General features: G+C 41.2%; 1 protein-coding gene across 10 annotated transcripts in view; it reads left to right on the forward strand.

Annotated features, from left to right (window-relative positions):
• Nucleotides 1-13,288, forward strand: part of LOC140732123 (poly(rC)-binding protein 3) — a 199,773-nt gene that overhangs the window by 154,743 nt on the left and 31,742 nt on the right. Inside the window, exon 2 of one of the 10 annotated variants that reach the window (XM_073054305.1) lies at nt 98-171. The exons of the other annotated variants lie outside the window; for them this stretch is intronic. Coding sequence (XP_072910406.1) covers nt 130-171 — 42 coding nt within the window. The 5' untranslated portion in view covers nt 98-129. The remainder of the gene's footprint in view (nt 1-97; nt 172-13,288) is intronic. 10 annotated transcript variants of the gene reach the window in all.

Consider the following 13,288-nt stretch of genomic DNA (forward strand, 5'->3'; position numbering starts at 1 on the left):
TTCTCTATTGATTTTTTGTATATGGATATTAGTGCCTCATGTTATCAGTCTCATTCTTTTCTCTTTCTTCCGCTGTTATTTTTTAATATCCTCACAGGAGAAGATCTCCTTTAGAAAGCCTTCGCACAGATGGTCTGGGTCTCTTTAACTTCCTGCTGCTCTTTGATGGAGGTATTGTTACCGGTCAAGCCATCTCATTTCTTTCCTTCTCATCTCCCAAAGTGCTCCATGACACTGTTTTTTTTAATAGCAGCACAGGTGACAGACTTTGCTCTCAGTGGTAGAAAGCAAATTGAATGGTAGGCATTTCATGAACTTGAACCCACAACCATTTTCTTTCAAAACAGGTGGCTATAAAATGTTCAAAAAATGGTGCTTTTATTTTGCTGCACCTTCTTGGTGGATGCTAAATCAAACCTGAGAAATTTAAAGGATGAGGAATTGTCGGGTCATGTTTTGCATTAACTGATTGACTGTGAAAGCAGCAAAATGAGGTGTAATGGATGACAATGAACAGATGTTATAACTAATGATAGAAGGAAAACAGCAATGCCTGAGTAGGCAATGTTGAAAAAGCCTCACAATGTTGAAGCTAAGATGAGATAATTGCGATTAAAGCAGACGATTTCTTTATCTTTCATAGAATATAGAAAGAGGCTCTTCAGCACATCATGTCTTTGCTGAACACAATGTCAACTTAAACTAAATCTTTTCTACATTTAGATGATCCATGCCCCTTCATAACAGCCAGTAAATGCCACTGTAGTACCTACATCTCTGGAGCATCTGGACAGTAAATATTATAATTCCAAGCAAACTCAACATCTAACTCTGATACCTGGGGCTCAACACCTCCCTCTGCAATGGGACCCTTGGCTTCCTGACCAACAAACCGCAATCAGTAAGGATAGGCAGCAACACCTCAGCCACGATTATTCTTAACACCGGTGCTCCACAAGGCTCTGTCCTTAGCCTTCTACCCTTTGGAATTCTCCTCTTCAAAGAGTGGTGGAAGCAAAGCTTCTGAATATTTTCAAAGCAGAGGGCAGAAGTATTGGTGGGATTGCAGAGTTGAGGTTACAATTGTATCAGCAGAATGGATTGCAAGGGTTCAAGGAGTCTACTCCTGTTTCTAATTTGCACGAGTGTTCACCTTTTTCATGAATTTGTGTGAATTCTAGAGTAAAAGCAATAGGTTGCTTATGCCTGTTTGCTCTGCAATGTTTTGTTTACCTGCATAATGAGGCTTCACGAAAATTACACTTCGTTTTGGCAAAATCAATACCAGCAAGTCAGCAACTCACTGATGTTGGAAGCTAGAAAATGCTGGAAACACTTGGCAGATCAGGCAGCAACTATGTAGAAGTTAATATTGTGGATCAAAAATTCTTCATCAGAACTGGGAGAAAACAAGGTTCTTTTAAGGTGCAGAGATGGAATAAACAGAATGGATATTACTGAGGGAATAACTCTATTAGCATGGGACTTGGGTCCCTCAGTCATTATCTTTATGTCAGAGGGCAGCATATGCAGAGGAAGCAAGCTGATACAGGATTGTGTCTCAGAATGCTGAGATGCCTGAATGTTAAGTTTAAAGCCAATCCTGTCACGTGTTTTGGCAAACAGGTCATCAATGCCTTGGAGCTGAGCCTCCAAGGACACACAAACATCTTCTGAAACCTGTAGCTCAGCTACAGAGGGTTAGGTGACCTTGGATTTGGAGTATAGCCACTGTAGGTTGAACAGTTTTCCAATATTCCGAAAATTAGCTTTACATCCAATGTATTGGAGGTGAGATACAAATTTGTAAAAGAAAGATTGAGAGAAGCACTGAATAATGACACAATCTTATTTGACTCTTGTCTTCCCTGTGGCAGACAGCAAGGAGGACTCTCAGACCTGGCTTCTTTCTTGAAGAGAGTCATGGTTATGTGATCCAAGGATAATTAACTGGGCTTCCAATTTGATAGAGTTATTCATATGAGGTACAATCTAACCTGCTGTAAATTCCCTAAGGCTTTACTTTTCACTGTCTTCGGGTCCCTTTGTTGGCTAGCTTTCTTCATTAATCTATTACTCAGTTTACTTTTTCCAAGGAAAACCCAGATTCATCATGTCAGTGATATTCTCAGTGTTCTCTCCACTCCTTCCTAGAAACTACAACTTAAAGTTAATAACATCACACACACAAATGTTTGAGGAACTCAGCAAATTAGAAGCATCCATGGACGTGAATAAACAGTTGATGTTTAGAACTGAGTCCCTTTATTGTGACTAGAAAGGAAGAGGTAGAAGCCAGAATAAGATGGTAGGGAGAGGGGATGGAGTACAAGCTGGTAGGTGAGAGGTAAAAAGGTGGGTGGTAGGAGATGGTATGAAGATGAACGAGGTAAAGGGCTGAAGAAGAAGGATTCTGATAGGGGATAGTAGAACATGGAAAAAGGGAAAGAGGTGATGGGCAGGTGAGGAGAAGAGAAGGGGTAAGAGTGGAACCAGAATGAGGAATGGTAAAAAAAAAGAGATGGAGGAGGGAGAGAAATTACCGTAAGTTAGAGAAATTGACGCTTATGCTATCAGGTTGGAAAGACAGAATATGAGGTGTTGTTCCTCCAGCCTGAGTGTGGCAAATTATAAAATCATAATGATAAAACTCTTCAAAGAGCACAATAAATTAAATTTACAGTACCTCACACAAAAAGCTGGAGGAACTCAGTAGTCAGGCAGCATCTGTGGAGATGAATAAACAGAAAATGCTTCAGGCTAAAACCCTTCAAAGATACTGCCTGACCTGTTGAGTTCCTCCAGCATTTCATGTGTGTTACTCTGGATCTGCAGCATATGCAGGTTCTCTTGTGTCCACAACATATTATGCTTTGAGTTTAGGATTGCTGCAAGGTTATGGATTAGATCAAGTACATCAATGTATAGGTCTATACAGTGGACTTCAGACCACTCAGCAATGTACCTGATCAAGGGCTGAAGAAATTACATTCCAATTGCATTATCTAGTCAATCATCTACTTGGTCCTCTTGAAAAACCTTTGCATCACAAGTGTATAACTTCTAATATGATAAGTCAAGAGGGTTGCAACTTATGAAATTGTTTCTTTTACTATGATCACTGAAAATTTCTGTACACCAGTATATGTGACATTGGTGCTAAAAGCATGGTGACGCTTGTTTGCGGTCCCCAGCACATATTTGGGCTGTGTTAGCTGTTTACACAAGTAACATATTTTCACAGCACGTTTCGGTGTACATGTGGCAAATAAAGCTGATCTTTAGTGTTAAAGATCTTAAAATTTTAACATTATTTTGTATTATAAGGGCAGTCAGACATTTGCCCTTTGAATATAACTTGCATTTCTGATACTCCACAGTATCCTGTATAAAGACATTTCCACAAGACATAGAAGTATATTATTCGGCCTATTAAATTTGTGTTGCCTACAGAAAAATCCCACTTTCTGTAATCTGGTCTCCCAATATTCTCATTAACACTCCTCATGTTCTATCACTCATCTACACAGTAAAGGTAATTTACAATTGGCCAATTAACTTAACCTGTAAATCATAATCAGATTCAGTATTTCAAAGCACAGATCAGAGCACAGTAATTACTAGATGGTAATTTGGACATAGAGCCAAAGATCTGTGGATCTGAATGGTTGTCACAGACTTTATTGACACAGTTGTAGATGAGTGTGTCCCCACAAAGTCATTCAGAGTCTTCCCCATTCAGAAGCCCTGGATGAACCATGAGGTCTGCAATCTGCTGGGAGCCAGATCAGAGGCATTCATGTCTGGTGACCAAGGAAGTTAGAAGAGGTCCAGGTATGATTTCCAGTAAGCCATCTCAAGGGTGAAGTGGCAATTCTGGATGAAACTTGGCTCAATAAAGGATGCTAGACAGTTGTGGCAGGATTTGAATACTATCACCTCTTAGAAAGTTAAATCGGGGACATAGGTGACAGCAGGGTTTCACTTCTAGTTGAGTTCAATGCCCTCTACACTCACTTTCTCTATCAAAACATGGAAGAACCATCACAAGCTCCCAGAGCCCCCGATGATCCTATGATTTCAGTCTCTGAAACTAATGAGCATACAGTCTTGAGGAGGGTGAATCTACAAAAAGCATTCGGCCCAGATGGGGTACCTGGCTGAGTACTAAAGACCGTGAGATCTTCAGCTGCTTGCTTCAGCAGTCTGATGTACCCACCTGCTTCAAGCAGACTTCAGTTATACTGGTGCCAAGAAGAGCATGGTGATCTGCCTTAATAACTATCGTCAAGTAGCACTTACATCCACAGTGGTGGAGTGTTTTGAGAGGTTGGTAATGAACCATATCAACTGCCTGAGAAGCGACTTAAATTCACTCTGTTTTGCCTACTGGAGGTACAGGTCCACAGCAGATGTCATTTCATTGGCTCTTCACTCAACCCTAGAATATCTTCAGCAAAGATCCATACATCTTTATATCTATATCAACTTCAGCTCAGTATTCAATACCATCATCCCCTCAAAACTAATCAATGAGCTTCAAGACCTTGGTCTTAATATCTCCTTGTGCAATTGAATCCTTGATTTCCTAACTTGCAGACTCCAGTCAGTTTGGATTAGAACAACATCTCCTCCATGATCTCCAGCAACACAGGTGCACCACAAGGCTGAACTTTGCTTACTTTACTCTTGTGACTGTGTTGTTAAGCACAGCTCCAATGCTATATTCAAGTTTGCTGATGACACCGCTGTCATGGGCCAAATCAAAAGTGGTGATGAATCAGCACATGGGGAGGGAAGATTGAAAATCTGGCTGAATGGTGCCATAACAACAATGTATTATCAATGTCAGCAAGACCAAGGAGCTGGTTATTGTTTTCAGGAGAAGGAAACTAAGTTCTATGAGCCAGTCCTCATCGGAGGATCAGAGGTGGAGAGGGTCAGCAAGTTTAAATTCCTCAGTGTTATTATTTTGGAAGACATATGCTGGGCCCAACATGTAAGTGCAATTATGAGGAAAGCATAGCAGCCCCTCCACTTCCTTAGGAGTTTGCGGAGCTTTTCTCTGACATCTAAAACTTTGACAAACTTCTATAGGTGTGTAGTGGAGCGTATATTGACTGGCTGCATCACAGTGCCTGAGATGGAAAGACCAATGCCCAAGAATGGAAAAGCCTACAAAAGTAGTGGATATGGCCGAGTTCCAACACCGGTAAAGCCCTCCCCACCATTGAGCACATCTACATGAAACATTTTTGCAGGAAAGCAGCATCCATCATCAGGGACCCACACCACCCAGAACACGCTCTCTTCTCTCTGCTGCCATCAGGAAAAAGGTAGAGGATTCTCAGGACTCACACCACCAAGTTCAGGAACAGTTACCATATCTCAACCATCGGGCTCTTGAACCAAAGGGGCTAACTTCACTCAACTTCACTTGCCGCGTCATTGAAATCTTCCCACAACCTATGGACTCAATTTCAAGGACTCTTCAGCTATGTTCTTGATATTTCTTGATACTGTTATTTGTTGTTATTATTTCTTTATTTTTGTATTTGCACAGTTTGTTGACTTCTGCACTCTGGTTGAACACCCAAGTTGGGTAGTTTTTCATTGTTTGTGTTATGGTTATTATTCTATAGATTTATTAAGAATTCTTGCAAGAAAATTAATCTCAGGGTTGTATGTGGTGACATATGTGTACTTTGATAATAAATTTACATTGAACTTTGAGATGTAAACAGTGTTTGTACATTTGTAACTGAAGAGAGAATTACTTCCGTTTTACTTGCCTTCGACCCTGTATTTTGTCTAATGGCAATGTTCGAGCAAGTTGCTATTTGGTTTTAAGTACATTTTCACTGCAGATTTCACAAAATGCAAAGAAGATACCTGATGCACCATCAATAACTCTCGGAGACGGGAGGTGAATGATAGGCTTTTATTAGCAGCAAAAGGGAGCACGGCATCTCGGAGACTGAGGGAGGAGCAGTGTCTCCAATCGCCTTTATACAGGGGTCTGTGGGAGGAGCCACAGGACCAGTCAGCAGAGGGGCGTGTCCAGACAGGTATACATAGTTTACCACAATACCAACACAAGATTTTTTAAAGGTAGCTTCAGCACTTGGCCCAAGTTTAAGAATGTGAAATGGCTTCCAGAAATAGAGGTCTATATTGATACAAAAAGATACTTTAATAAAAAAAAGAAAGTTGCCCTTTTTTTGGTGACAACTGACTCAGGTAATGTCACTAATATCAGATCATTAGGGAGTGGAACCCGTCAATGGCATGGAAACTTGCTAATTACACTGCTGGCAAAGCATGTCATGTCATCTGCAGAAATTACCTGATGACTCAGCAGTAGTTGGGTGTATAAAGGGAGGATGAATGCAGGGCCCCAGTGGAGGACTTTGTCAAATGGTGCAAGCTGAATTATCTGCAGCTCAACATCAGTAAGGCAAAGGAGATGGTGATGGACTTTAGGTTGACTGAGCCTGCACTGCTCCCTGTTACTATTAATGATGAGGATGTGAATGTGGTGAGGACTGACAAGTACCTGGGGGTGCATCTGAATAAGAGACAAGATTGCTATCAATGAAACCCTAACAGATACAAAGTGAGCATGTATCTAATATTATTGAACTTCTTGTAGAGTCATCTCCCAAGTATACTTTCAAAACCACCACAGATATCTGCTCCACAGCTTACCCAAGGCCATGGATCTCCTACACCTCTCCATTTTTTTTTCTTGTTTACAGTATTTCCCGGACAAAATTTATCATTTGTAAACTGTGAATCTGCTCCATTTATTGTACATTTCTACAATATCTCTTAAGTCAAAATGAGATTCCAGAATGATTATCAACACTCAATACAGCCACAGTGTGCTTTCCTTTTAGGTGGAGTACACTGGCTTTAAATTGTGCAGATTAAGAGATGTTGGTCGGACATCACAGGGCTCTTGCTGAGACTCCCAGCTGATCTTGAGTAGAATGAACAGTAGCTGCGTGGACTACTCACACAGAGTGAAACCAACGGTTGGGGTGATTTTGGTATCTCAATTCTCTTTTCATTTGCTATGTCCTACACAAGGCCTGCAGTTAGCCCTGTGCAAATCTCTCCAAGTTTGGGACTTAGCACATGTATACGTCTACAGAAATGCTAGATTTATTGACAGATTCTTGCTGGTATAATTGTTATTGCACTATGTTGATTCATTGCAGAGTGTAAACTTGGTAAAATTCTTTCACATGTTAACATAAGCCTGTTTATTATGTGAGATTAATAAAATGCGAAGAAGGAAGGAAGTCATGGAGGTCATTGTTTTAACTGTATTTGATTAAATGTTTTTGATTGAACTACATATACCTGTCTGGACACGCCCCCCCCCCCCCCCCCCCCGCTGACTGCTCCTGTGGCTCCTCCCACAGACCCCGGTATAAAGTCGACTGAGGCCTGAGCCCTGCCCTCAGTCTCCAGGATGTAGCATGGTGGTCAATTGCTGCTTGTTCTTTCTTCCAGTCAATAAAAGCCGATATCTCGTCTCATGTCTCAGAGAGTTATTGATGGTGCATCAGATTGTGCATTTTGAAGTGTTTAAGGATAATGAATTTTTAGTTTTGATGTTTGTTTTTATTTTAATTGTTCATTAGCTATAAATAACCCTGAATGTTGGCTGCATTTACCTTCAATTCAGTGAAGATACCTGTTGCCAAATTTAGGCTGTTCCTACTAAAACACAGGAGAACATTTTGGGAAGACATCAAGGGGTAGGACATCCAATAAGTAGTAGGATACTAAAGAATGTTGATGAACAGAGGAACCTTAGGGTTCAAGTGCAGAGTTCCCTTAAAGTGCAAACAAATAGGTAGGATGGTGACGAAGGTTTATGGCATATTTGCCTTCGTAGGTTGGGACTTTGTTGCAACATAATCAAGCACTGGTTAGAGCACACTTGCAATATTGTGTGCACTTCTGAGTTTATGCTGGAGAGAGCATAATTTACTCTGCAAATTCATCACGTTATGGAGAGAGACTGGATAAACCAGACGCATTTTTCTTGGAGCAAAGGAGGTAGAAAGGTGATCTGACTGAGGTATATTAAATTATAGGAGGCATTGATAGGGTGGTGGTAAAAATCTTTCTTTTTACCATGGTAAGGATATCAAAAGCAAGAGGACATAGATGTAAAGTTAGAGGAAGAAGTTTTAAACGAGATATGGGATAAAGTTTTTTTTAACAGAGAGTTGCAGTAGGTATCTGAAACTGTCATGTGAGGGGTTTGCTTATTTGTCAGTTGAAAGCTGCTTCTGTTGTGTCGGCTATTGACTATCTCGTTCAAAGGATGCAGCAGCTCTTTCCCGTTGGTCGCCGTGTGTGCCACGGAACCAGTTTCTGGTTCTGGGTGTCTTAGGGGTATGAGACCATCATGTGCAAGAGAGTCACTCTCTTTCTTTTGTTTCCAGGGCCTGCTTTCTTAAATATATATATAACATTTATTTATTATATATGGTTTCTGTTTTTTTAATATTTGGTCTGTTCAATTACATATACTGTAATTGATTTATTTACTATTATTATTATTTTGTCTACTGTATTATCTATTGCATTGAACTGTTGCTGCTAGGTTAGCAAATTTCACGACACATGCTGGTGATAAACCATTCTTCAGGCTGAAGCTGTGACCAGCACTGAAGGACTATTGGGAAGAGCTTTGCAGACATACTGTAGTGTTTACTATGTATTAATTAAGGCTTAGATAGAATAGGCAGGGGGGATCTGTTTCCTAGGGTTGAAATGGCTAATACTGGAGGGCAGGCATTGACGATGAAAGGGGGCAGGTTCAAGGGGGATGTGAAGAGTAGGTTTTTTAACTAGAATGGTTTAGGCCTTGAATGCACTGCCTGAGATGTGGTAGAAGCAAATACATTTCAGGCTTTTAAAGAGATGTTTGGATAGGCACATGGATGTGAGGAAGATGGAGGGATATGGACATTGTTCAGGTAGGTGGGATTAGTGTTTGGGTGGTTTTGATTTGCTATTTAGCTGGTTTGGCACAACAATGAGGGTCGAACGGCCTGTTCCTGTGCTGTACTGTTCTATGTTCGATGTACTTGCTTATAGCATGCTTAGTCCCACAGTTTTATAACTTAGGGAGGGTTAATGGAGTGCCCGTTAAGTTATAAGTGTTATTGAATATTTAGTATTGTAGTTTTTTGTAGTTGAGGGTAGTTTAGATAAGCATGTGTTTAGCTAGATGCCCGGTTTAGTGTTACACTGTTCATTTATAACTAAATAGTTAATGTCCTCTCTTGCAATCAGTGTCTTCTGTTTCATTCACTGGATCCTCAAATCTTTTTCCATGTTACAATTGATGTAGTTGACACTCACTGGATCCTCGAATTTCTTTCCACATTATATTTGGTGTCAACACTCGTTGGATTCTCAAATCTGTTTCCACGTTACAGGAACTCGCTGCGAGAGGATGTGGTGGCAACATATAGAATTACTACAGTTAGAGACATTTAGACAGGCACTTGAATAGGCAGATCTCTGAAGGACATAGTCAAAATATGGGCAAATGGGAGTTAGTGTTGATGGGCAAAAAGGTTAGTATGGTGGGCCGAAAGACCCATTTCTGTGCTGTACAACTCTTATTCAGATACCTCTGAAGTCTATACATAAACAAGCTGGGATAAGCTGGTGGTGTAGTGGCATCAGCACTGGACTTCAAGGCAGAGGGTCCTGAGTTCAAACCCAGTCGGGTCCCAACCTGGGCAGCAGCAGTATCTGTGCATAAGAAAGGCCTGACAATCTGCTTCCATATCTAGTCATGAAAACCCTATGGGCCATGAGGTCACAAAGAGTTGGAATCGACTTAACGACTGAACAACAACAATGTAAATCAACCACAATTACTTGATGAGCCATTACCCCAAATCAATCAGAATAATTTATGAACTGCAAGGTTCATTACTTTCCCATAGTTCCCCCTGTCAATTTAAATTTTCTTTGACAAACAGAAGACTGTGAGTTGCAGACCGCTGGGCATCAATGACATTATTTGTGTGAGAGGATTTAGAGAGGAAAGGGGTTTAGGAGCAGGCTAAAAGTAGGATGGGAAGAGTGGAGGAATGACATTTACCTATACTGTTGGCCCACTGAAGCAACATGAGTAAGTAGGAGGGACCCAGGCTGCACTGCCTTCTTCCTCACACTGCAACAGCACCACCGACCCCATACCTGGCCGGTTCTAGAATTATCACCCAGAATTGTCCTGACTTCTTCAGCATTTTCTGGGTTGTTTGACTACAGGTCTTGTGTCCCTTTGCTAGTTGCTGGATTATTCAATATCCCAAATGGCATGAAGCAAGGGTGTGTGCTGTCCCTCTTTTTCACATGTATAATCAACCACAGGCTCAGGGACCTTGAACACGGGGTGTACCTACAGTACAGACTACATGGATCATGTTTGATCTGTGTCACTTAAAATCCAAATCTAAGAGTCCTCATTGAAGCACTCTGTGTGGACATCTGCGCACTGACGGCCCACACTGAGTCTGATCACAGAAGCCTCGTGTCTGTTTGGCCTCACCATCTGTCTGGACAAAACAGAGGACTTACTTCACCCTGCTTCTTGATCTGCTGCCGTGCCACCTTCCAACACTATTGAAGCCACAACACTGCGGATGGTAAAGGAATTTAGTACCCTCAGTGACATCCCCAGTGATGGGTCCTTGGATTAAAAAAAAATCAATGCCTGGATTTGCAAGGCTAGTCAGAGCCTGGGCCACCTGTGATCATGTGTGCTCAGCCAGCATAATATTCAGGTGTTCACTAAGATCAGCTTGTACAAGGGTGCTGTCCTTACAAGCCTCCTGAATGGCTGTGAAACATGAACCTTATACAAAGGCAAATCAACTGCAGGAGTGCTTCCACATGCACAGCCTGATTTCCATTATGGGTATCCACTGGCATGACTGTATCACAAATCTGAAAGTCCTCAATAGGGCATCTTATACACATGGAGGACTCCCTCAGCAGCTCTCCCTACTGCCAGTTCCGTTATTGCACTGAGAACAGAAGTCTTGCAGACTTTGTAACCACATGTGGTGCCTGAGCCCACCCTCAGACTATCTTGATGATCTTTTTCTATTCCATCCTGTCAGAAGTCTTTTTCAGTGTCTTGAGTATCTCTGATAATTCATAAGATTTAAAAAAAACTTATTTCATACTGTAGCGGTGTGCTACGCAGCGCTGAAATAACGACACGTAGTCGGTGAGCTGCAGTTGCAAAGAGGTTTATTCAAACTTCGCGGCCTCGCTTTAAAGCCTTCCTGTTCTCGCCCTCCCCGGGCGGGAATACTCTAGGGGGCGCGTATTCACAGTCCCGTACCGCTCACGGGCTTGTCCCCTTGCTGGTGAAGCAGGCTTGGCGCCCTTTTTGGGCCCTGCCTCAATGCCGGCGTGCACCACTTTGTGAGCCGGTTCGAGTGCGCTGGGAAGTGGGTCGCCACAATACCCTATTAAAAACATTAAATACTAAGAAATAAGGGTGTTAACCAAGATAAGTGGAATGTCTTGCCTGTATTATCCTCTTCAAACAGGATTACTCCCCCCACTCAAATGAAGGCATCGACCATGTATCAGTGATGCTGAGGAACTATTTGCAAACTATACCAGGCCTTTCAGAATACCATAACTGAGCACTGCCCTCGGACTCCGAAGCTCCAGCATCCTACCTGTCAGCATATTTATTATTTTCACATTGAAGTACAGAGGTATGGAAGTCAGAAACAGCCAGCTGGAGTCTTTATTTATGAACTATCATCACCATCTAACCTATTGTGCTTTCATCTTGTGTTTAGTAGTTCAAAAGTTGAGTAAGTTCATGCTGGAAATTATACCTTTTAAAAATGTTGGAATTATATTCTTTGTAAGCTATTACCATAAGTGCATAACAAGATTTTGCAGAATCTGTAAATCTGAAAACAGAAACAAAAGAATAGATACACTTACTAGATCAGGAAGTATTTGCAGAGAGAGAAACAGTGTTAATATTTCAGGTTAATAATCTTCCATCAAATCTGTGTGTTGCAAATCATCTTTCCTTTCACCAGGGAATTGCACGGAACCAGCCTAGCTTGTCCAAATTGTGTGCAGAATGTAGCTAAACAGAAGTAACTTTCTGATGAATTTTCATTTAAAACCCTATCTAAAATCAAATTTATTTGGACAATTGTAAAGAATCAAACAATGGGATTCGGAAGTAAAGTCTGTATGTATAATGGACTCTGTACTAACTTGTGAATTTTGATAAGAATTCTAACTTATTGAATTAAATGGGAACTGATAACAAATGACAGACATTTTAAGCTGGGATTCCATGGCAAGTGATTGATGTGCTTGAATGGTGATTTCTGGTGGTAAGGGAATAATTCTGAGGTTCATCTCTCAAGCCATGGCAGCCATTCAAGAGATCTCTACAGTAGTCAAGAACATTCATGTGGCACATTCTAGGATGATGCGTTTTGCTTTCCTTACCTTCCCTGTCTTGCTATTCTTAGCAATTTCTTCCAGCAGCATTTGGTAATGGTGTGTCAAATATTAGAAGTGACACCGGAAATTATGGTGACCTCCTTCCAATTCTATTCTGTGTTCTTCAAGCTTCACTGCCTGTATTTCTATCCTCCACGTGACTTTTTGAAGGAACAAAGTCTCATCACCATATGCCTCTGTCCCTGCAGCAAGCCTGACTGACAATGTATAGACAAGCAGCTGAGCACTCATCATGTCTGGATGCTTGAGGCATATAAAGCTTGCAGCAACTTATTACTTTCCACTGAAAAAAAGATGTTTAGCAAATTGGATGGATTTTCAGTTACTCAATATTTTAATAGACAACTCTGGGAAAATATTTCAGGAACATCAATAGCTTAGGTTGAGAGGGTCAGTCTATTCACATTTTTGGGCAAAGTCTGAGAATAAAATCTATCTAGTACACAAATGGTAGGTCATTGCTGTAGGCAGTAATTGCCAGCATTCACTTTGGGCTGTGTTCAATAATATCCCAGCACAGCAAATAATTTCAAATGTGTTCATATCTGGGTGCTGTGTACTATTTAAGGTAAACTGCTGCTTTGGGTCAGATAATAAACCAATTTCTAATGCACGGTTAAATGTTCTCCATAAGACCATAAGCTGTAGGAGCAGAGTTAGGCCATTTGACCCATCGGGCCTGCTCCGTCATTAAATCATGGTTGGCCTGTTTCCCCCTCAGCCCCAGCCT

This window comes from Hemitrygon akajei, chromosome 8 (assembly GCF_048418815.1).
Source record: "Hemitrygon akajei chromosome 8, sHemAka1.3, whole genome shotgun sequence".
Lineage (NCBI taxonomy): Eukaryota > Metazoa > Chordata > Chondrichthyes > Myliobatiformes > Dasyatidae > Hemitrygon > Hemitrygon akajei.